The sequence below is a fragment of the Ylistrum balloti genome, unplaced genomic scaffold (genome assembly GCF_031769215.1).
Source record: "Ylistrum balloti isolate Yb309-2 unplaced genomic scaffold, AGI_CSIRO_Ybal_v1 Utg371830, whole genome shotgun sequence".
Lineage (NCBI taxonomy): Eukaryota > Metazoa > Mollusca > Bivalvia > Pectinida > Pectinidae > Ylistrum > Ylistrum balloti.
The window spans coordinates 289,504-315,268 of record NW_026782909.1 but is presented as its reverse complement, the minus strand read 5'-3'; the positions used below and the strand labels follow the sequence as shown (position 1 = coordinate 315,268).

General features: G+C 36.0%; 1 protein-coding gene across 1 annotated transcript in view; it reads right to left on the bottom strand.

Annotated features, from left to right (window-relative positions):
- LOC132563715 (huntingtin-like) overlaps nucleotides 1–24,513 on the bottom strand; it is a 73,984-nt gene extending 49,471 nt beyond the window's left edge. The window contains exons 1-24 of the mRNA XM_060228466.1: nucleotides 24,431–24,513; nucleotides 22,475–22,558; nucleotides 21,561–21,681; nucleotides 20,874–21,013; nucleotides 19,474–19,612; nucleotides 18,394–18,535; nucleotides 17,872–18,053; nucleotides 16,608–16,794; nucleotides 15,608–16,282; nucleotides 11,424–11,582; nucleotides 10,968–11,167; nucleotides 9,980–10,081; nucleotides 9,458–9,558; nucleotides 8,973–9,225; nucleotides 8,583–8,743; nucleotides 7,883–8,025; nucleotides 7,385–7,517; nucleotides 6,476–6,669; nucleotides 5,159–5,277; nucleotides 4,591–4,776; nucleotides 2,625–2,845; nucleotides 2,360–2,435; nucleotides 1,306–1,523; nucleotides 363–511 (exon numbers count right to left, since the gene is read on the bottom strand). Of these exons, the coding sequence (XP_060084449.1) occupies nucleotides 363–511; nucleotides 1,306–1,523; nucleotides 2,360–2,435; nucleotides 2,625–2,845; nucleotides 4,591–4,776; nucleotides 5,159–5,277; nucleotides 6,476–6,669; nucleotides 7,385–7,517; nucleotides 7,883–8,025; nucleotides 8,583–8,743; nucleotides 8,973–9,225; nucleotides 9,458–9,558; nucleotides 9,980–10,081; nucleotides 10,968–11,167; nucleotides 11,424–11,582; nucleotides 15,608–16,282; nucleotides 16,608–16,794; nucleotides 17,872–18,053; nucleotides 18,394–18,535; nucleotides 19,474–19,612; nucleotides 20,874–21,013; nucleotides 21,561–21,681; nucleotides 22,475–22,558; nucleotides 24,431–24,513 (4,168 nt within the window). The remainder of the gene's footprint in view (nucleotides 1–362; nucleotides 512–1,305; nucleotides 1,524–2,359; nucleotides 2,436–2,624; nucleotides 2,846–4,590; nucleotides 4,777–5,158; nucleotides 5,278–6,475; nucleotides 6,670–7,384; nucleotides 7,518–7,882; nucleotides 8,026–8,582; nucleotides 8,744–8,972; nucleotides 9,226–9,457; nucleotides 9,559–9,979; nucleotides 10,082–10,967; nucleotides 11,168–11,423; nucleotides 11,583–15,607; nucleotides 16,283–16,607; nucleotides 16,795–17,871; nucleotides 18,054–18,393; nucleotides 18,536–19,473; nucleotides 19,613–20,873; nucleotides 21,014–21,560; nucleotides 21,682–22,474; nucleotides 22,559–24,430) is intronic.
- Nucleotides 24,514–25,765: the final 1,252 nt, after the last annotated feature.

The following is a 25,765-nucleotide window of genomic DNA, read 5'->3' as shown; positions in this document are numbered from 1 at the left end:
AAGTAGGAGGTATCGAAAGTAGAAATCCTTTTGAAGTTAAAGCAATTTTAGGCCTGTCATAGGGGAAATTCTATAAATAAGCAAACATGCTGGCAAATATCAAAACACTGGCTGATGCTATTCAATAATCTCAACAAAATCCTGTTTTTTCTTAAACTCCTGCATACAAGATTCAGAGAATGTTATAGTGATAATTGTCTAACAGACTAGTCCAATACCAAATGAATTCCTACAGATTACAGCACTAGGAAATTTGTCCTCTTTTGAATGTATTTATACCATTGACCTTTTAATTTTTTTAAAACATAAAATGTATCAGTAAAAAAAATGTGCCATCAGACTTGTTTAGGGTCAATACCTACCGTGAGTTGTAGGGTGAAGGCCGCTAGCCATGATGCCATCACACAGTTGAATAATCTTGGGCATTCCAATTATAGATTTACTATGGTATTTTTCATATGACAGCATCACCAGGAAGTTAAACAAGTTAGGAATCAGACTGTCCGAGTTTCTGAAATAACAAGTAAAGAAATTGACTGTCCAAGTTTCTGAAATAGCAAGTTAGGAATCAGACAATGCAAGATTATGAAATAGCAAGCTAGGAATCAGACAGAGCCAAATTCTGAAATAGCAAGTAAGGAATCAGACAGTGCCAGATTCTGAAATAGTAAGTAAGGAATCAGACAGTGCCAGATTCTGAAATAAAACACTTATGTTTACCATAATGACACCAGTTGCAATATTGCCATCCATAACATTAAGCTTAGATTTATAGGAATATAGTCACAATATGATGTCAACCATCCAACAGAATGTGTAGATTTCATTCAGAGTTCAAATGAATATCTTTGGTTTTGTTCCAAGATGGAAGAATTACATTTGGTATCCAGCTGATTTGATTAATTAACACATTTTGGTTCTGAACACTTTAAAACACATGTAGTAAAGAGAAATCTTCCCCACTGGATGGGTTACTCCCTGATCTGACTTAAAAAAAAAATTCCCATTCATGTATTCACACCTAATCTGGCCTAGACACATTCTCTTTAATTGTGCTTCTACCTGACCTGACCTCGACACTTCCCTTTTAATTGTTCTCGTATTTGATACAACCTAAACACCTTCCCATTGGATGTGTTTCTACCTTATCATACCTAAAAATCTTCCAATGAATGCTCTAACCGGACCTGAACTAGACACCTCCCCTTTGAATGTCTTTCTACCTGACCTGAACCAGACACCTCCCCTTTGGATGTGCTCCTATCTGATCTGAACTAGACACTTCCACTTTAGATGTGTTCCTACCTGATCTGGCCCTCCTCTATGAAATCTATCTGTTTGATAATGAATCCGATGAAGACCTGATCTGAGTCGAGGAGGCAGTAGTTGACACGGAGCTGTATAAGTTGAGACAGGAGATCAAGGACCTGTCGCTGAAGTTCTAGGCAGCTTGTCACGGTATATTGCTTTAGGGCCTTGATTACTAGAGGCTCAAACAGGCGTATGTATGCAGCAATAGCAGCCTAAGAGGAAAACACAAACAAAACCATCAACAAATTCAGTTACGGTACTAATTAATGTTATTACATGGCAGGATTTTTTCCTTTTTCCTGTTTGGCTGAAATTCAAACTTGCTCAACTTGCTCAAATACATCAACAAAAAGTCAGCCCTCTGGGTTCAGATAACAATCCAACAACATCAGTTCTTACTTAAATGCAGTAACAAGAGACTTTCCCACATCTATTGTTAAATAATTGCACTAATGTATCTGAAATTGAGCAATCTGTCTTGAAATATATTGGCATAGAAATTTCGTTGAATTTTTAGCAATATCACATGATCAAGTCAGTTGAAATCTCTATACTGTTTTTATTGTTATTTTCAACCTTTTCTCTTCCTTCCATCAATCACTATTTTTTCTTTTTATCCATTCTATCTGACGATAGGAAACAATCATTTTGTAAAGTGAGAATGTTGGGGAAACATTATATGATAAAACAGTTATCAACTTGTAATTCTCTAGTTACAATGATATATCATCAACCCTTCAAAGTGATTTTTCCCAAGGCCGAACTCGCATCTCATAAATAATTGTATTACTATATTGTCTGATACTCTGTAATGGTCAGAAGAACTACTTCTCCTGATGACATCACAATTAAAACATGATACTACAATGGAATTAAGAACCATCTTTCATATAAATGTAAAATTTTAGCATAGGTGTCTCCTCCAAATTCCCCCTAAATAATTCGAAATAATTCCAAATATTCCAAATTAGGACTACAATGTATCGCTATTTTATCATTCAATTGACTAGTCTTGTTATTAACAACCTTTCATAGATCTACAACTCACCTTATCTGTTTTACTTCCAGGTTTCAGAATTGCTGGAAGCTTTCTTTCTACACATTTCTTCAACCAATTTAAAATACTGAAACAAATTATTGCAAATAAATAAACAGCAAGGATTTTCATAATGTCAGACAACAATATCTGAACATCAGAGACATTTTTTCATAATATCCAAATGTAACCCCCTGTATTATCTTTTCCTGCTAAGATGTTTCCATTTTTGGACATTCAGTTAAGTGACCTTGACCCTGTATAATTTCATCCCTACCTGGTTGTCTCCTCCTGCTCAGTCTGGGCAGTGGCTTTGAAGGTGGCAGCAGCGAGGGATTGTGTGAAGTGAGAGTAAGGCTGTGTGAAACAGTGACTGTAGAGCCCTGGTCTGGTGTTGGAGGTCAGTCGTGTGGCCTTGCCAGGTTTGTGTGACACATTGATAGCCTGCTGCGGCTCCCACTGACTTACTAGATTTGTACCAAACAATGCTTTCAAAAGCTGAAATATAGATTTATATAAAAATACAAAAGTTTAGAACAATGTCATATACATTGTATCATGTATAATAATACCTTATTTACTACTTAAATTTTCATTGATTAAAATATGTACAGAATCAGTGATTTTTAGCAGCAATAATATTTTCACTATTTTGAGGGGCAGTACCATAAGTGTGACAATTTGATTAGTGAAAATAATCAGACACAAGTAAATATTTCTGTGATATGATATACGTCTGTTTTCTTATTTGTACAGCCAATAGCCAACTCAGAAGTTTCCAATTATCTTCTGACATAACAGCTATTTAGAACGGATTTAAGGCTATTTGTTACAGTTAAAGAATATTTTTGTTTAAAAGTACAAATCATTGTTATGAATTACAGTGGTGTTTTGACTGAAGACTCATTAATCATCTATTTGAAACTTAACATTGGGAGCAATATCTTTAAAAATTTAATATCCTTTAAAATGCAGATCGCAAAATTTTGATTTGGTGATATGTAATAAATTTATTTTAATCTGTACACAGGCAACTTTTGGACCTACCTGGTTTACATATTTAAATTTAGACAAAGCAGCTGTACAGGAAAGGTTTGGGTTAAACTCACTATAAACAGGCAGGATTAGTTAATATCTTTTCAAATAGGTGGAGTTAGGACATACCTAATGTAGAAAGGTGGATCAGGACATATCTATTGTATACAGGTAGGTTTAGTGACTACCTCATGTACAGAGGTGGATTTACAACGTACCTGCTGTACACAGATGGAGTTAGGACATACCTATTGTATACAGGTAGGTTTAGTGACTACCTCATGTACAGAGGTGAATTTACAACGTACCTGCTGTACACAGATGGAGTTACGACATACCTATTGTATACAGGTAGGTTTAATGACTACCTCATGTACAGAGGTGAATTTACAATGTACCTGCTGTACACAGATGGAGTTAGGACATACCCATTGTATACAGGTAGGTTTAGTGACTACCTCATGTACAGAGGTGGATTTACAACGTACCTGCTGTACACAGATGGAGTTAGGACATACCTATTGTATACAGGTAGGTTTAGTGACTACCTCATGTACAGAGGTGAATTTACAACGTACCTGCTGTACACAGATGGAGTTACGACATACCTATTGTATACAGGTAGGTTTAATGACTACCTCATGTACAGAGGTGGATTTACAATGTACCTGCTGTACACAGATGGAGTTAGGACATACCTATTGTATACAGGTAGGTTTAGTGACTACCTCATGTACAGAGGTGGATTTACAATGTACCTGCTGTACACAGATGGAGTTAGGACATACCTATTGTATACAGGTAGGTTTAGTGACTACCTCATGTACAGAGGTGGATTTACAAAGTACCTGCTGTACACAGATGGAGTTAGGACATACCTATTGTATAAAGGTAGGTTTAGTGACTACCTCATGTACAGAGGTGGATTTACAATGTACCTGCTGTACACAGATGGAGTTAGGACATACCTATTGTATACAGGTAGGTTTAGTGACTACCTCATGTACAGAGGTGGATTTACAACGTACCTGCTGTACACAGATGGAGTTAGGACATACCTATTGTATAAAGGTAGGTTTAGTGACTACCTCATGTACAGAGGTGGATTTACAATGTACCTGCTGTACACAGATGGAGTTAGGACATACCTATTGTATACAGGTAGGTTTAGTGACTACCTCATGTACAGAGGTGGATTTACAACGTACCTGCTGTACACAGAGTATGGTACATGTGGGCTCCAGTGATACAGTTGTCCTGAGATAGCCGAGCAGCTCTTCTGCATACTTCCCAATGTCTTGCAAACTTGCAATCTCTAGCACTTGGGCCAGACACTCAAGTGTACACTTCAGTAGGACACAGAACTTGTCAGTAGTCCCTAGGTCCAAGGAAATCTGAAAACATACCTCTTTATTGTTAACAGGAAAGATGAACCATCCAAAATATTCCCCTTGACTTGATATGATGACAAATGGATTCAAATACCAGAACAAATACTTTATAATAATGAAAAATTCTCACATATACTTTTCCTGCTAATTTTGAATGTGGACATGAATTCATGACCAACTCTTCTGCTGCAAACACATATAAACTTCTCCTTCTATTCTAAAATGTTTATACAGCAAATACACTGCAGGAATTTTAGCAGAATTAATTTCCAACATCAGAAAGACTGTTTTCTGGTAACTTCCAATAGTATTTTAATTTTTGAAAATGTTGTATTTAAAGCTGCCCAAATGACCAAAGTATCTTAAGTTTATTTACAATACTGACTTTATAGGTAGAGTACGCTCCCCTGAGGACTTCATACAGCTTCATGTACTGTGGCAGACTGTAAAATGTACCAAGTCCGTCCTTCTTGTTTCGCTCCCTCTCAGGTTCTTTGTCTTTATCTAAGGAAAGATAACTCTCATATTTCAGTAATACCAAAGCCATCAAATGAACTTATTTGGCAAAGAAATTATTTACACAATATCTTTATATCACCTGTCTGAAAAAAACAAAATGAGAAAAAAAAGGCTTTCAATTTACAGCATATTTTTTGACATCTTTGAATATATTTGTTTCTTACAGATATTTGTCAAAAGAGACAATTTTCACTCCAAATATACGAGATTCTTCAATCTCATGCAATTAGCTGTTCTTGCAGGTTCTCAAACCTTAAGCAGACAATATGTTTTTAACGGATATATTTGTGAGAATTATGCCTTCTATCATTTTGGTGTGGACTTTTGGGATGACCATGGGTACCTGGTACTAACATACTTTTCTGTTCTTTTTAGATACCCCTAGGGAACCAGGTATTTACTTACCTTTCTGTTGGTTGGGTGTGGACTTTTCAGATAACCCTGGGGTACCAAGTAATTACATACCTTTCTGTTGGTTGGGTGTGGACTTTTCACATGACCCTGGTTATCAGATACTTGCATACCTTTCTGTTGTTTGGGTGTGGACTTTTTATATACCCCTGGGGTACCAGATACTTGCATACCTTTCTGTTGTTTGGGTGTGGACTTTTTATATACCCCTGGGGTACCAGATACTTGCATACCTTCCTCTTGTTTGGGTGTGGACTTTTTATATACCCCTGGGGTACCAGATACTTGCATACCTTCCTCTTGTTTGGGTGTGGACTTTTTATATACCCCTGGGGTACCATATACTTGCATACCTTTCTGTTGTTTGGGTGTGGACTTTTATATACCCCTGGGGTACCAGATACTTGCATACCTTCCTCTTGTTTGGGTGTGGACTTTTTATATACCCCTGGGGTACCAGATACTTGCATACCTTCCTCTTGTTTGGGTGTAGACTTTTTACATACCCCTGGGGTATCAGATACCTGCATACCTTCCTCTTGTTTGGGTGTAGACTTTTTATATACCCCTGGGGTACCAGATACTTGCATACCTTTCTGTTGTTTGGGTGTGGACTTTTTATATACCCCTGGGGTACCAGATACTTGCATACCTTTCTGTTGTTTGGGTGTAGACTTTTTATATACCCCTGGGGTACCAGATACTTGCATACCTTTCTGTTGTTTGGGTGTAGACTTTTTATATACCCCTGGGGTACCAGATACCTGCATACCTTTCTGTTGTTTGGGTGTAGACTTTTCAGATGATCCTGGGGTACCAGGTGCACTACTGCCATCCTTCTCTCCCTTAGCCTTACGCTTGATAGGACTGAGGGAAGGGGCAGTGGGAAGAGAGGGCAGGGATGGTTTGATCTGTGGGGGACCAGGCAACTGTTCATCAATCACATGGCAACAGGCATTCAGTAATCTGTAAGTAAACATCAGAACCTCTCTTTACAAATCAGATTCTGTACTTATAATAGATTAAGTAGAGAAATGCCTTTCACAATTTCCTATTTATCACATGATTGCTTGGTTATTTAGTGAATATACTCATGTAATATTTTTGCGTATTTAACATGTGTAACATAGTTTATCGTGACGTCACTTTAGATAATGAAATGTCACACATTCACAGTGATATCACTATGGATCCATAAATATAGACCCAAAATTTTTAGGTGAAAATATCCATTTTCTAACATATTTTCTTGAAAAACAAATAATGTGATAAAAAACAATCTAAAATTCACTTCCACTGTACATGTGATTTATTAAACATGTCAAGAATTTTTCATCTTTCCTTGCCAAAGGCTTATTAAAATAAAAAATTCTTATACTTATTTCATAAATTCATATATCAAACAGAAGCTCCTGTAAGATCCTCTTTATTTATTCCCTATTTCTATCGGTAGATAAACATAGCCTAATATCATTTCTATTGTGTATGTTTTACAAGCATCTTGCTCCACCTGAGCTGAAATTATAGGAAAAACTAGAGGTTGAAAGCATTTCACTTATAGACTACATATGAGAATGAATTGATGAACAAGGATCCAAGTGAGACATGAGAATTTTTTTATATCTCCTCATAATAAAAACCAAGATCAGGGATTCTACCCAACCTATCTTCCTGTACTTACCTGGCTATATGTGTGAGGAACTGCTCTATCAGGGGATACAGGACACGGTCTGATATGCCTTGCCACTTTGTGTCCTCAGAGCTGTCAGCCAAATTATAATTGTCTACACTTCGCAGACATTTGTAGGCAGCCCCTACAAATAACCACAACTGATAATTAGAAAAGTAAATATGATGCAAAATTTCAAATCCTGACAAAATTTGATGAATAAATGATACCAGCAACTTTTAAGTTTGATACACTATCAGATATAATCAGCACACTCCAGTTTCACCATGTTCCATAATTTATAAGGACCTCAGTAACTTTGGCAGACTTTACCACACATTTAGCAGGAAAAGTCCGTTGTGGTCTACAGTGGTGAAAGGTCGCATGGATGTGTCTGCGTATGGTATATGAACTTACCTGTGTGTGCATTGGAGTAAGGTTGTGTGTTGTTATGACACCTGACTAGGAACTAGAAAAAATATTTTGCCACATTTTATTCCTTCTACATACCTGAGACTAAATTGCCAGCCAATTTTAGAGTATCATGGTGAGCAGTCAGGTCAAGACTGACCAACGAGGAGGTCAACAAGGAGAGCATGATGGTCAGTGGTCCTCCACCCGACCCTCCTGACATCTCATCCAAGCTAAAGGTACTGGATATAGAAAATAAATAGCATATCATGACAAAATGTAAGTTCAACATCTTTGAACCTAGACCTCTAGCTTACTAGTCTTACAATAAACCAATCAACCAAGAAGAAGTTTTCTCCAGCGGTATATTAATATTCTGATTATTTTCCACAGCAGCAGGCCATTTTGTATGTCAAATAAAATCTGTATCGCTAATCAATTCAGAATTTGGAATGATTACAGAGAGGTTACAAAACAAGAGTATCATGAATGCTCCCCAAAAACAACTTTATTGAACACAAAATATAATCAAAGGGCAATGATTCTTTAATTAAGAAGTTGCTGGGTCTGAATTTGATATACTGCATATTCCCAGAGTATGATCAATTTGTACACCGAGTTTTAATAACTCCTTATAGAGATCTATCTACCTATGAAGTTTCATGTTGATATCTCTTACAGTTCAACAAATTGTGACAGCAACATTTTCAGCAACAAACTGTGTTACCAACAAACTGTGACAGCAACGAGCTGTAACAGCAATGAACTCAGTTAACAACAAACTGTGTGAGAGACTTGCCTTGATCCACTGAGGGAGCGACTCGGAGGGCGCCTCATAACCATTCTATTGGTACTGTCCCGTGGGACAAGTGGTGTGGGAGGTCCACAGCCCCAGGAATGGGCATACTGGGTAGCAGGAAAGCAATCCGACAACAGGCACAGTGCATGGCAACATCCATACTGGAAAAAAACATCCAATTAGCATACTCTGCTTAAAACATAAATAGCAAGCATTCTATCAACTAACTTCTTGTAATGGACAATTTTCATATACAAATATGTCCTTTTCTAGAAAAACAAAAAGTGTCACATTGATGATATCAGTTACAGAAGGGATTCTTGTTTGTTAAATTTCCAGGTTAAGATGGGAACCAAGGTGCAAGTCACAGAGGATCTGAAATCTACTGACTGTGTTGTGTTTAACATTGGACAGGTTGAGTTCATGGAGTAGTGCCATTATGACCCTGGACAGATTACTCTCTATGTGGACATTGGACACATGTTCCGCCCCAAAGTGGAAAGGTTTGACCAAGCCCTGGACCAGAGGGGGAGAGTCTGACAGAGGATCAGGGGTCAGCAGACGCCCAGTATGGTCTTTAGCTATGGCAATCACAGGATCCTGTTGGCAATGGTCCGCCGCAAAAAACAAGTGGGGAATCAACCTATAACAATAAAAATATAGAAGTATTTTACGATCATAATGAGCACAACAGGTCAAAATCAGCCTGAATGTTTGGACCTAAGAGTCAAACTTTCTAAGACTTAAAACACTTGACTTAACACATGAACTAAAGCATGTGATATAACATATTGCTATGAACAAACATTGAAAACTAATATTTATGAATTCGTCCACATATGCTATAAAGGGGTTGTTGATTGTCAGATACTCACTTGACAAGAGTCTGTGCAGCACTGTGACGAACACGGTGGTCCTCATTTCCCAGTAGTGGTATAATCACATTATGTATTACTCGGTGTTGGAGGTTCAGTTTCTGCAAAAATTATGGAACTCTTTCTACAGAGAATATTTTGCATCATTTATATTTCCTTTAGAGCTGTCTTCTATACCTTTAAGTGTTACCACAATAAACTGTATATCTTCTTTGAAGAGGCTCAATATCAAACTATATCACTCCTGATGACAGACATATGCATCAATTTTTTTATAACCCTCTTGTAATTAGGAGAATGTAAGACAATGCTATATGTTAAATCAAAGGACACTTATCTTTAATATACAAGCACAAGTTTAAGTGATTGTGAGAAGTGTTAAATTCAAATCATTAGAATATTTTGGAAGAGTTGTGTCCGCAGACAACTACAAAATGATTTCAGCATATTCCCACCCTTACTCTTAATATTTATTACAGGGCATAGTAATTTAAGGAAAGGAAGCTTGATGTTTATACAAACCCCTAGAAAGTGATGCTGTCCCCTCTGGGCCAGGGTACAACAAGACTCCAGGTGTACTAGAATCTTAAAGTTGATGCCACTTAGCAGGTCCAGTAACTCTGTCTGTAAGTATGAAAAAGTTCATCAGTAAGACCAAATCATTTCCTGCTAACCTTAACATTAGAAACTTAACAGACCTTCATAATAAATAACCATGTATTTTAGACATCTGCATTCAAAGACATTTTAAAGCAATGAAGCTGAGGACTTTGATATCTGATCTTCGTTACAATATCAACCTTAACCAGCCAGTAGGGCATGACCTTGACTTCATTAGTCGGAGTAGGACTAAACAGCCACTTCACTGTGAATATTATGACATTAACCTTGACCAGCCAATAAGAATTGTCCTTGACCTCCATTGGCCTTAGTAGGACTAGAAAGGCCAGTTCACTGTGAATGTTATGATATTAACCTTGACAAGCCAGTAGGGATTGTCCTTGACTTCCATTGGCCTCAGTAGGACTAGAAGGGCCAGTTCACTGTGAATGTTATGATATTAACCTTGACTAGCCAGTAGGGACTGTCCTTGACCTCCATCAGCCTGAGTAGGACTAGAAGGGCCAGTTCACTGTGAATATTATGACATTAACCTTGACTAGCCAGTAGGGATTGTTCTTGACCTCCATTGGCCTCAGTAGGACTAGAAGGGCCAGTTCACTGTGAATATTATGACATTAACCTTGACAAGCCAGTAGGGATTGTCCTTGACCTCCATTGGCCTCAGTAGGACTAGAACGGCCAGTTCACTGTGAATGTTATGATATTAACCTTGACTAGCCAGTAGGGATTGTCCTTGACCTCCATCAGCCTGAGTAGGACTAGAAGGGCCAGTTCACTGTAAATATTATGACATTAACCTTGACCAGCCAGTAGGGATTGTCCTTGACCTCCATTGGTCTCAGTAGGACTAGAAGGGCCAGTTCATTGTGAATGTTATGATATTAACCTTGACTAGCCAATAGGGATTGTCCTTGACTTCCATCAGCCTGAGTAGGACTAGAAGGGCCAGTTCACTATGAATGCTCTGTAATAGTGGATTGATACAGGTCTGTAGGGAAATGATTGCTAGTCTAATTGCCACCGATGAGCTGTCTTTCACAATGTCCAGTATTATGTCCACCAGGGACTGGATACTCAAGTCCACCACTTGAAAAACAAAACAATTAAAAATATTAGAGAACATTTAGGGGAAAAAAGGTGGAAACTTCTGTTTTTGAAGTTTAAATTCCAACTGCTTCAGATATAGATTTACTGAAGTATACATATGCATATTGAAATCTTAACATACCATCAACTTAGGATATGATATATCACTTTTTCACCTTTTTTATAACAGCATAATGTGTTCAACAAATAATATACCAATCTCGCAACAAGATAAAACATGAAAGTAATGTGTTACCTTTTCCAGGGAAGTCAGACAGCCACTTTGTGAAGTTACCTCGGCTTTCCTTCAGAGCAGACATGATGAGGTTAGCAGCTATCTGTGTTGTATTACCCTTCAACTGCGGGTCATGGTGATTAGCAAACAATAAGACATCCTGAATTTCCTGGTCTAAATCTGCATAAATACATACAATAAGACATCCTGTAACTTCTGGTCTAGATCTCCATAAATACATACAATAAGACATCCTTTAACTTCTGGTCTAGATCTACATAAATACATACAATAAGACATCCTGAATCTCCTGGTCTACATCTCCATAAATACATACAATAAGACATCCTGAATCTCCTGGTCTACATCTCCATAAATACATACAATAAGACATCCTGAATTTCCTGGTCTACATCTCCATAAATACATACAATAAGACATCCTGAATCTCCTGGTCTAGATCTCCATAAATACATACAATAAGACATCCTGTAACTTCTGGTCTAGATCTCCATAAATACATACAATAAGACATCCTGAATCTCCTGGTCTAGATCTACATAAATACATACAATAAGACATCCTGAATCTCCTGGTCTAGATCTACATAAATACATACAATAAGACATCCTGAATCTCCTGGTCTAGATCTACATAAATACATACAATAAGACATCCTGTAACTTCTGGTCTAGATCTACATAAATACATACAATAAGACATCCTGAATCTCCTGGTCTACATCTCCATAAATACATACAATAAGACATCCTGAATCTCCTGGTCTAGATCTACATAAATACATACAATAAGACATCCTGTAACTTCTGGTCTAGATCTCCATAAATACATACAATAAGACATCCTGAATCTCCTGGTCTAGATCTCCATAAATACATACAATAAGACATCCTGAATCTCCTGGTCTAGATCTCCATAAATACATACAATAAGACATCCTGAATCTCCTGGTCTACATCTCCATAAATACATACAATAAGACATCCTGAATCTCCTGGTCTACATCTCCATAAATACATACAATAAGACATCCTGAATCTCCTGGTCTAGATCTACATAAATACATACAATAAGACATCCTGTAACTTCTGGTCTAGATCTACATAAATACATACAATAAGACATCCTGTAACTTCTGGTCTAGATCTACATAAATACATACAATAAGACATCCTGTAACTTCTGGTCTAGATCTACATAAATACATACAATAAGACATCCTGAATCTCCTGGTCTACATCTCCATAAATACATACAATAAGACATCCTGAATCTCCTGGTCTACATCTCCATAAATACATACAATAAGACATCCTGAATCTCCTGGTCTAGATCTACATAAATACATACAATAAGACATCCTGTAACTTCTGGTCTAGATCTACATAAATACATACAATAAGACATCCTGTAACTTCTGGTCTAGATCTACATAAATACATACAATAAGACATCCTGAATCTCCTGGTCTAGATCTACATAAATACATACAATAAGACATCCTTTAACTTCTGGTCTAGATCTACATAAATACATACAATAAGACATCCTGTAACTTCTGGTCTACATCTCCATAAATACATACAATAAGACATCCTGAATCTCCTGGTCTAGATCTCCATAAATACATACAATAAGACATCCTTTAACTTCTGGTCTAGATCTACATAAATACATACAATAAGACATCCTGTAACTTCTGGTCTACATCTCCATAAATACATACAATAAGACATCCTGAATTTCCTGGTCTAGATCTCCATAAATACATACAATAAGACATCCTGAATCTCCTGGTCTAGATCTCCATAAATACATACAATAAGACATCCTGAATTTCCTGGTCTAGATCTCCATAAATACATACAATAAGACATCCTGAATCTCCTGGTCTAGATCTCCATAAATACATACAATAAGACATCCTGAATCTCTGGTCTAGATCTACATAAATACATACAATAAGACATCCTGAATCTCCTGGTCTAGATCTCCATAAATACATACAATAAGACATCCTGAATCTCCTGGTCTAGATCTACATAAATACATACAATAAGACATCCTGTAACTTCTGGTCTAGATCTACATAAATACATACAATAAGACATCCTGAATCTCCTGGTCTAGATCTCCATAAATACATACAATAAGACATCCTGAATTTCCTGGTCTAGATCTCCATAAATACATACAATAAGACATCCTGTAACTTCTGGTCTAGATCTACATAAATACATACAATAAGACATCCTGAATCTCCTGGTCTAGATCTACATAAATACATACAATAAGACATCCTGAATCTCCTGGTCTAGATCTACATAAATACATACAATAAGACATCCTGAATTTCCTGGTCTAGATCTACATAAATACATACAATAAGACATCCTGAATCTCCTGGTCTAGATCTCCATAAATACATACAATAAGACATCCTGAATCTCTGGTCTAGATCTACATAAATACATACAATAAGACATCCTGTAACTTCTGGTCTAGATCTACATAAATACATACAATAAGACATCCTGAATCTCCTGGTCTACATCTCCATAAATACATACAATAAGACATCCTGAATCTCCTGGTCTAGATCTACATAAATACATACAATAAGACATCCTGTAACTTCTGGTCTACATCTCCATAAATACATACAATAAGACATCCTGAATCTCCTGGTCTAGATCTCCATAAATATATACAATAAGACATCCTGAATCTCCTGGTCTAGATCTCCATAAATACATACAATAAGACATCCTGAATCTCCTGGTCTACATCTCCATAAATACATACAATAAGACATCCTGAATCTCCTGGTCTAGATCTCCATAAATATATACAATAAGACATCCTGAATCTCCTGGTCTAGATCTCCATAAATACATACAATAAGACATCCTGAATCTCCTGGTCTACATCTCCATAAATACATACAATAAGACATCCTGAATCTCCTGGTCTAGATCTCCATAAATACATACAATAAGACATCCTGAATCTCCTGGTCTACATCTCCATAAATACATACAATAAGACATCCTGAATCTCCTGGTCTAGATCTCCATAAATACATACAATAAGACATCCTGTAACTTCTGGTCTACATCTCCATAAATACATACAATAAGACATCCTGAATCTCCTGGTCTACATATCCATAAATACATACAATAAGACATCCTGAATCTCCTGGTCTAGATCTACATAAATACATACAATAAGACATCCTGAATCTCCTGGTCTAGATCTACATAAATACATACAATAAGACATCCTGAATCTCCTGGTCTAGATCTACATAAATACATACAATAAGACATCCTGTAACTTCTGGTCTAGATCTCCATAAATACATACAATAAGACATCCTGAATCTCCTGGTCTAGATCTCCATAAATACATACAATAAGACATCCTGAATCTCCTGGTCTAGATCTCCATAAATACATACAATAAGACATCCTGTAACTTCTGGTCTACATCTCCATAAATACATACAATAAGACATCCTTTAACTTCTGGTCTAGATCTACATAAATACATACAATAAGACATCCTTTAACTTCTGGTCTAGATCTCCATAAATACATACAATAAGACATCCTGAATCTCCTGGTCTAGATCTACATAAATACATACAATAAGACATCCTGAATCTCCTGGTCTACATCTCCATAAATACATACAATAAGACATCCTGTAACTTCTGGTCTACATCTCCATAAATACATACAATAAGACATCCTTTAACTTCTGGTCTAGATCTACATAAATACATACAATAAGACATCCTTTAACTTCTGGTCTAGATCTACATAAATACATACAATAAGACATGATGAATCGCCTGGTAAAGTACATAAATACAAGTTCTAGAGCTATACAACTAGTATCTATAATTAACTTATAGAGTCATTATAAAAGAGAAATTTGACAGTTGAGGGTAATAAGATATTTACTTTCCTTACAACAAACAAGACTATGACAATTTCATTTTAAATTAGCACTAATTAATAATGATTTCTATCAGGCTACTGGATTTGTTTAAACAATTTCAAATAGATACTAAGAATGAGGTTTTCCAGGTATATTAAAAATGAGCTGTATTTTGATACATCTAGATATAATGAAATCAAGTGTTAACTCCTTGTTAAATTGTGTGAGTTATCTACCTTGTGAGACGTCTGTAAACAGGTTGAGAAGAAACACTTGGGGGTACATGGCCACGGCAGAGCTGACACAGGTGAGAGCCAGAGACTTGACACTTACACGTACAGCTTTGTCAGGTTTCAACACACGCTTGCACCCAGATAACAGAAACCGAGAGGCTATAAATCGTATACAGTACACAATAGCAGGCTGTCTGTCTATCAAGGAGCCAATACTGACACTGACGTCTTCCCCTGGGGACGGCAGAAGGCTGCGATCGCCTTCAAACGTATCTTCTATCTCAGGGTTGCCATTTAAGTCCTGGCTGACGCCCTTTTGGAGAGAAGGTTTGCGAGTTGGACTGATGCTCTGTATACTGAGTAAAGTCTCCTGGCTACTACTGCAGACTTGTGTCATGTTTGACTTCTCCGACTTTTCCTCATTGAGATCACCAATTTCAATACCAGAATATTCAGAGTCTGTTGTTGTGACAATAACTTGTGTATCCACCGGACTTGTATCTTCAGATCCTGCTCCAGACTCCCCACGAGCTACAAATGTATTATAGACATAAGCAGATCCCTCAGCTGATGAGGCATCCCCTGCAGGGTCTGACACAGGATCAGGGATGTCAGCATCATCCTCAAGCCCAGCAGACTCCTCTGCCAGTTTACTAAAGGATGGCACTTCTTGTAGAGCTGAAGAACAAATGAAGAACAAAAATAGAACAAAAATAAGTGTCAATCAGATGGCGAAACTTAGATTTTGAAAACCATTTATGAGAAGGCCACATGCAAACATGCGTTAACTCAAGCCAATTTCTTCAAACAACATAATATCAAGACAAGGAAAACCTGTTACATGTATAATGATTAAAGAGGGGGGGCATTTTGGTTGTCCCAATATACAGGAAGTGTTAGGCAGGAGATATATCATTGGGATACTTATTCTTTCAAGAGGAGACTTGGTTGTCCCAGTAGACAGGGAGTGTATGGTCAGGAGATATGTTATTGGGATACTTACAGTCATTGGAGGGAGAGGAGGCTTGGTCAGCAAGGTACACAAGGGTCCGAGTAATGGTACCTGGCACAGTCAATATGGACACTAATAAGGGGTTGGGGTTACGCAACAGCTGTATGAAGGCCTCCAGGGCAGCTGTCACAACATTGTGGTCTCGGTGGGTCATCAGGTGCAACAGCATCTGGATCACCTGTCACAATAAGCCAAAGATATTAGAGTTGTATAATATATATGACAGCACATATTCAGACAATCTTTCACGAGCTTCCATACAAATTAACATTAATGCATTGCATGGTTTTTCATTTAACTGAACCTCAGTATGTCATACTAATCGTTATTCATTTTACAACAATTGTGAAACAAGCTTTAAGCTTATATAATCACTCTTGTTGGCCTGGACTGAATCTTTCTGTGGGAGGAAACTGAAGTATGTCACACTAAATATTTATGTAATGGGTGCTGTTACAATGCTAACAGTGTAGTTATTTGATAAAAAGTTTTATCAAACAAGAGTTTCAAGGTGTATTATTAGTTGTAATGGGAATGAGAATCAAGTACACACAACTAAAACAATTACCAATACATGATTAATGGTTATTCACATAGAAGATATCAGAGGGAAACTTGTCCATATACAGAATGACAGTGTATATATGATATGGTTGACACACTACTTTTAATTTGTAACTTAGACAAAAGATTGGTTGTAGGTAATAAGTTTCTGAAATCCATTTTTGTTTGTTCTGTTATTCAAATACTTCATTCCTGTAGCTATTGAAACTGTTAAAAATGTATCAGGCAACAAATTTACATAAGCGACATAACGCTTGTTTTTGTTTCCTTTTATATTCTTTATAATACATAATTGATTTTAATTTGTATTGTTGAAATCTGATTAAAACAAAAGTTTAAGCCATAAGTGTTTAAACAGATATAGTTGAATTATTAATTTTGGAGGGGGTGGAGGTATTTTTGTTAAGTTTGCGGTTACTCATAATACATGAATTTATATGAAATGATCGATAAAGCTTATGATTGATTATAGTATGTATGGATTTTGAGAGCAATATTTAACCTCAATCAAGAGCCAAAGAAAATGCATATTTTTACACCACATAATTTGAGACCCATAAAAACGTATGATTTTATTATTAATTTGCTACCATATTTACTTGAAATAAAATAAGTTTAAATGCGTCTCCATTAATGCCCCTTCTACAAGCTCAGAGTTCTCAACATTATAGAGAAGCCTTTACTATAATACCTTTATTAGCTGTTCTTTGCTGACAGATTCTATCTTTTCCTTTGTCATCACACCAAAGCTGCCCTTTAATCCCTGTTCAACCAGACTTGCCTCCCCTAAATGGGGGACCAGAGACCTCATACACAGAACCACACCCATCAGGGTGTGTAGATTCTGATCTCCATCCACTGGTAAGACCATGTCTGGAAGTAAAGGTGATCCATCTCAGTTTCAAAGAAGAAAATTAACATTATGTATATTGCAGGATCATTAGATGACCATAACAGTAAACTATGATCTGTGAAATGTATGACAACAGAATTTGAATTAATCAGATATGACTCAGTATCCATCAATAAGCAAGTACAGGTTTTTCAATTCCTCATATTTCTTTTAAACATATATTACCACTTTGTCACAGCTCAAAATCAATCATATCTTTTCAAGTCTGACTACATCACTTTTCCTATATGTAAAATTTTAAAAAGTCCAGTGTTGTTTTGTACATACAAAAATGAATCTCTAACTAAAATTACCACAGACCTAATAAGACATTCAGCAGATAGTTGTAGAAGGATGTTGGGCTCCTTGAATACTGACAGATCAAAACCAGACTGGTAGCAGCTGTCCTCCGACACGAAGCTGAAGGCGACTTCAGGTTAGGAAGGAAAGACTTCAGTAATGCCTGAAAAATTCAGAAAGGAAACATGTACACTTCTTTAATATTGAAAATTATTACATTTGGCAATCTTGTGTCATGTCCTTTTCAGATTGAATATAAAGAATGCTAACACTCTGTAATATTATTCCATCAGTTCAACTAGGTTAACAAGTGTTGTGATAATTTTTTTTAAAATTAGCTTTGATCTTTCATTGATAAAATATTAATACACCTCTACTTTGTTTATTCTGTATCAAATCAACAGGTTTCATTCCTACATTTGCCTCATCTTCCCTTCACTATGTTTTAGACTTGTGTTCTTTTCAGAGAAATAAAACACACATGCACTTTAGTGTTTCCTCCGAGTAGATAAAGAGTAGGGAAGGCCTTATAACGAAAGACATGAACCATGTCCACATGACACAAGAGAGGGACACTTTTTCTACAAAAATTCCCTTGCTCACAGAGCCCACAACAATTTCTCTGACAGAAATTATAGTGATCACTAAGCACAAAACATTTTCTCAACTGAAATTACCATGCATACAGTGCACACGACACTTTCTTTGACAAGAAATTTCATTCTCACAGTGCACGCAAGACTTTCTCTAACAGAAAAAGCACCATGCTCAAAGTGCAAAAGAAACTTTCTCTGACAGAGATTACCTTTCTCACAGTACACACACAAACTTCTAATAGAAATTTCAGTGATCACAAAGTCCTCATACTTAGCTGAGAGTGACTTAGAAACCTTCTTCGTGAAAGATATTTACAAAAATTTTCTCATTAGTATCCTTTTAATTAAATAAAGTGAGGGCTTGAAGGACATAACATCTTAAACTATTATCATTCTCAATGTCCATTAATGGCAATTGATTGAAAAGATAAAAAATAATATTGCATATTAATTAATAATGTAATCTGTTATTTTCTTCTGTTTTCATTTATATGTAATTACCAACCTTTATCTCAGATTCATTGGCAAAAACCATGAGAGCAGGACAAATCTTCACCATAGAGCTAAGAAGAGTTTCCTGTACTGCCTCCTCTTCCCTCTTACATATCCTCGCCAGACAGGGAAGCATATTCACCATATAAGGTCTGTAAAATGACATTTAAAATTGAAATAATCATATATTCAAAATTATCAAAAGACAGCAATAAAATAGTGCCATGCAGTTACCATTACTTAAATCTTAAAATTTCTCGATATTTGGATTTAAGAGCTGCTTACTTTAAAATACTTCAGTGCTGGAACATTGTGCATCATAAATACAGTACAACTCACTTGTGTCCAACACACTTGAATCTAATACATCGGATGAATAAAATGGGTTTTTTTGTCTGGACAAAAATCAGATGAGTTAAACACTATTGAGTTGAATACTGCATTTGTGTCATATATTTTTTTGTCCACCTCTATGAAGTTCTACCATGATTTCCTTTTTCGAGCCGAACATTCTGGCATCACCTTGTCTCAGATATTCATTTCCTGGCTCAAGTGTGATCAGTCAGTCATATCTGTGTTAACTAGCCCAACTGCAAGTAACTTAAATCCCTGCGTTTTATACAGGTGCACAGATGAAAATTTGAATTTATAAAGAATTAGGCAACCAAATAAAATCAAATACACTATAGTCTGTTAATCATAAATCTACTATGTTTCATTTTTATGTGCATGGCACCAGAAGGAAAAAACAAGCAATAACTACCATGCCAATGCATATCAATATAAAAACTAGTTTGTCATTGACACATTAGTTTATGATTAAATCAATTTACTAGATATATATGTACATATACAAACTGCAATTTTTATTTTAATCTATTTAATGGTATAGGCTCTTACTATGTAGTTTGTGTGTAGTTATGCTTCACTGATGTTGCCGTAGCCTTCATCTTTTCATAACCTAGCTCATTGCTATTGATGTTATTTTGTAATAATGTTGACAGAACTTGTTATTCTTAAGGATATAAATGTGAGTACAACACTTGTATAACTTTAAAGTATTAATTTCACTAAGTTATGTGTATTGAGAGTTGGTGTGTATCTACATGTGTGTTGCAATGACGAATGTTTCACATCACATTTTTTTGTTTTATATTCATACTTATAACTGTTTATTTAAATAAAAGATACTGTTAGGGTATAAAATCATAAGATGTTTTTTACTTATTTATTACTTATTAATAACGTCACACCACACTATGAGACATGTATCCAGTAAACAACTGATCAAAATAGGATCAACCTTCTATGTAAAACATCTCCATTCATAGGAACACAGCTTATTCAAACCATCAGATAAGTCAATATTTCATTAGGTCTCATCAACTTCAACTTATCCATGTTTTATTATACCTGCACTTTTGTGGTCTAATGAGAGGAGCCATCTCAGCGAACCTCCAAAGAGCTGCACGCAGAGTGCGAGATGATCCATTTTTCTTTATCTCCTTATACAGCTCTACTTGAAGTCGTCCCAAGTTGGTCTCCAGAAGTACCTTTAAGGCAAAACAAGTAGGATAACAACAAGAAATATCATAGAAGTGTTGTGTCAGTCATTGCAAGGGACAACATAATAATACAGTACATTGTTAATCTTCCTTAACATCCTTTCACAGAACAGCATTATGGCATCATACCTTTAGTAAAATGGGGCAAAGCCACAATTGGCTGGGTTGCGGGATGCATACAATGTTATATGGTATTTATAAGACAGTTATGGGTGTTTCATTTGTTGAGTATGTAGAATATTTGTTATAAAAGATAAAAAGCTTGGTTGTATTTTATGAATTCGTGAAGAAAGGCATTTAAAGAAAGAAGTTGCAGCCATTTTTGATTTTGAGATGTTCAAAAAATAGACAATGGACATCTAGGGCCCCAAGGTGATTTATATGCGGAAAATGACTAAGTTCCAAAGCCCCGAAAATCAAAAAAAAATGTCCGAAATGAATTCATAATAGCAGGTGCACATCTTCAACATATATATAAACATCCTACAAAGTCTCAAGTTTCTATGTCAAAAACTCTAGGAGGAGTTGATTCTACCTTGATGGATCTGTTGATACACTCATCTGCAACCATTCTCACATCAGACTCAGCATCATCACAGAGGTTCAGGAATGTTTCCATCGCAATACCAAGAAATTTGGGGAAATCAATGATAGCTCTAAAAACACATCAAAGAACATTTTCATTTTTCATTTTCTAGGACCCTTTCTCGATATGATTTTAACACAGATATCACATGAGTGTTTCATTAATACAGGAGTGTAAAAGAAATTTAAGAACATATGGCCTTGGTCAAGTATACCTTCCAGAATACCACTAGCCTGAAAATAATTTCTACTTACCCCCAAAATATATTATTAAGGTAGAAGATACAATGACAAATGAATGTCCTCATTACTGAGATAACTAAATTTATAAATATTAAGTGCTATTTCTCAATACCTTAATATTTTCACTATCAATCATTTATTTTGTCAGTTGCTACCCACTGAAGAAAGAAAACAAACAATTTTCTTTGTTATCAAAATTCCTGAATGGTTATTCCAAACCATTCTGAAGAAAGAAAACAAAAAATTTTCTTTGTTATCAAATTCCTGACAGGTTATTCCAAACCTGCACCTGTTCTGTTATAAAACAAAGAATTAGATTTCCTCCTTTCTAAACCATGCTGCTTTACAGCTAAAAAAACTGCATTGCAATGTCGTTTAAAGAACATACATTCAAGACTTAACTTAAGTGAATCCTTCATAACCTTATTTAAATTTTCAATATTTATTCCTTACCACCTGAAGTTTACACAACTATGAACATTTAAAAACATGTAAAATAAGCAAATATCTTTACTTGCCCCTGGCAAGTGTACGAATATTTAGCACTTCTCTAAGTATAAAAATTGATTGTCTAAGGTATTGTGCTAAAAATCTTTCAAAAGCTTGAAATCAATGATTTACCTCATGTTAGGTGCACATATGCAGTCAGCCACTATGTTGCAGTTCATTATCTTGTCCTTCTTGCTGACAGACTGTTCCCTTTTCCTTTAAAATAACAATAATATCACCTTTATATCTGTCTAATCATATGGTGATAAAAATTTGCACATCAGGGTCATGTAAATTCTATCATTTAACAAAAATTAGGAGATCAAGAGAACAAAATTATATTATTGTGAAATTTCAATTATGCCATTATTTTAAACCTTATAGCATCCAGCATGTCCATGTTTGTGGTGATTTGATCAAGACCTACCCATTCCCAACAAGAGCACCACAGGAGGGTACAATATACATGTACAACCATCCCGTGCAATAGAGAAAGCATTGTTGTACTTTATATACCGTAAATATTCGCGGATAGTGCGCACTTTTTTAAGCTGAAACTGTCGTGTCAAAAAGGGGGTGCGTACTATACGCAGGTACATGCCATTCCTGGGGTTATCATTCCCGAGTTCTGCATCCGCCATATTGGATTACCTCCCTTCACATAGTTATATGTAAAAGTCGTCGGTCTTATATGATAGTTTGGAGATAAAAACAACAAAAAAATAAAATAAAAAAATGTTTTAATCATCTGCCATTCACGCTAGCATTACGGTGAATCTAATTTTTTTTCGTTTCCCGTCGGTCTTACTATTGGTCGGGGCTATAGTAGTGTCTGAATTTCTGCCTCATTTTGATGCTGTATCTGTGGAATTCAATGAATCCGGAAATTTTTAGGCGATTGTCGTTCTGTTCATAAATTGGACAGCCCATCCCACCGATGCCCAAAGTTGGTGACCCCATGACCTCTCTTGATCTGCATGGCCCGCACGCGCAGTTCTGTTGTACTGGCAGCGATGCCGGGATATCGGCGATCGCATACAAAGTTGAACAGCTGTCTCTCTCCATCTCTGGGTGTTTCGCTGTCGCACCTATGTCAGCCCTATTGGTCAGTGGTTGGGACTTTAGACGGTCTGTTCTTTCTTCCGTGCCTTGATATTTCACTCTGGAATGTCGAAGTGGCGACCGGCGGCACGAAACTCCAGTCTCTCGGCGTAGTCAAGTGGCATTCGCTGTTTCCCCATGTCGAAGTCGGTGTAAACAATTTATCATTAAATACCTTCGGATACCGCGATGGGTACAGATACCATGAAAGATCATGCCTATACTGAACAAACCACCTGCTTTTATGGGGACAAGGTAGGATTGAAAATGTTCAGACAGTTAAAACAACATCGTTTTCTGACCAATAGTACGCGTTCAGCCCAAGCCGGGTGTCATCAGTCTCCTCATACTCAACGTGTTCACTGTCATTAACCGTTAATTATACAATCAGCCAAGCCTTTCATGCTTGTTAGGTCACCTGGGTAAATTTGTTTACTTAAGGTAATTACATGTGTTAGGGTCACGCTCATTGTGGTTTCCTAATTATCAATGGATCAGACCACATCAAATGTTTCGTCACAGTGACCCGTCAATTAATTTTTCTGTAGATTTTTTTTTTTAATCTGATCTCCAAAAAGTACCTGCGCACTATACGCGAGTGCGCACTATACGCGAATATTTACGGTATTGAAATGAATACATATGTGAAAATAAAACAATAATCACACAATAAAATGCCAATGAGAAAGCACAATTTTGTGTCACCATATTAAAGTCTACTAAGTTCAAAACAAAATTGGTCGAAAAGAAAGAACAAAGGGCAATAACTCCCAAAAAAATAATTGATTCAAAATGCTGTTTTTTAAAGACACAATTTCATGTGATATGGCAGTAGTAAATCATACAAGGCTTAAAATAGATCAGTTGAAAACTATGAAAAGAGATCTTCAGACAAAAAAGAAGATTATGACTGACATACCATATTATGTGATATAAAAATTTGGATGAATGTATGAAAAGATAAGATAAAAAAAATATTCTACTTACTTTGAGTCATCTGAAGTACCTCCTCCAGGCTGGAACACCTTTAAGGCTTCAAAGGCCTTAATTAGTTTCTCTATTGTTGCCATGTCTGTGTTATTGAAAACTGGTACACCTAAATGACAAACAAAATTCACCAGTAAATATAAGCTCAGATTTGTAAATCATGGTAACCTAACTCTAAAGGTCATTTTCTACCAGACTACAGTTCTTCATGCTACAAAGCAGACCATATAGTATGTAAACTTTACTTTGATGCTGTGACAGTATTAATACATTAAATATCAGCTGACAAATCTTTTACCATTTTTAAAAAAGTCAAATAAAATATATATGCTAATAGTTAACTACTTAACTACATGTGTTCAAATTCAATATATATCCTATACTGCACTAGGGACGTATAATACATACTGTATTATACGTCCCTGACTGCACTCAAGGTTTTTTTCATGGAAATATCAAATTCTGTGAGGTTGCCATCATTGATTGTCGGGATTATTTGGTACTCAAAACTAACACAAAAAGGATCTGAAGATTTATCTAGGAACAACAATAATAAATAAGATAATTACTGTATATCCGACTATCCAAGTCAATATCATGCAAAACCAGGAAAAAGTGTCTATAAATGTGATAGCAACTAGCTAGACAAAATGATCGGCAAAGACAGTACCCTGTTTTGGAATTGAAAAATATCTTGATTATAATATTATCTTTTGAAACACTTATATGTTCAACAGTTAAGAAATTGACAGGTCTCATTTTATTCTACTTCACATCTAATATCATGACAAACCAGAGACTATAAACACATGACCATTTTCATGTGTAAAAGCAAACATTATCCTTGACAAAATAGTAAGTGGAGTGCCGATTGAGCCTTATCAGATTATGGATTTAATTCAATATTTATTAAAATTGGTCTCATTTGTGTTTATGAATGATATCTATATGTCTAATTACAACACGGGAATAGCATCTGTGCAATTATCTCACCAGAATGTGTAATGATATGCCATTCTTCATTTGACAATACTCATATGCATGCACATTCTGTGCTCTGTATACCAATTGCTTGCATATACAGAGTTGGGGCCTCAATTAAGGTCAGCTTGTGCAGCCTGCTGTGCCAGCCGGACATGAAAAAAAACTTGACTCGGGGATTTCGTAATTACCTTAATTGGTCATTAATAGGTAGATGATGACTTGTACCAGAGATTTCAACACTTAACACTGTTGATTAGGGCTAGTGTGAAAACAAGTGCTTCTGTATGCAAAATAAATAATGGATAATTGGTTAGGTAAGTGAATGATAGCGAGATGAGACCGATGTTAAAA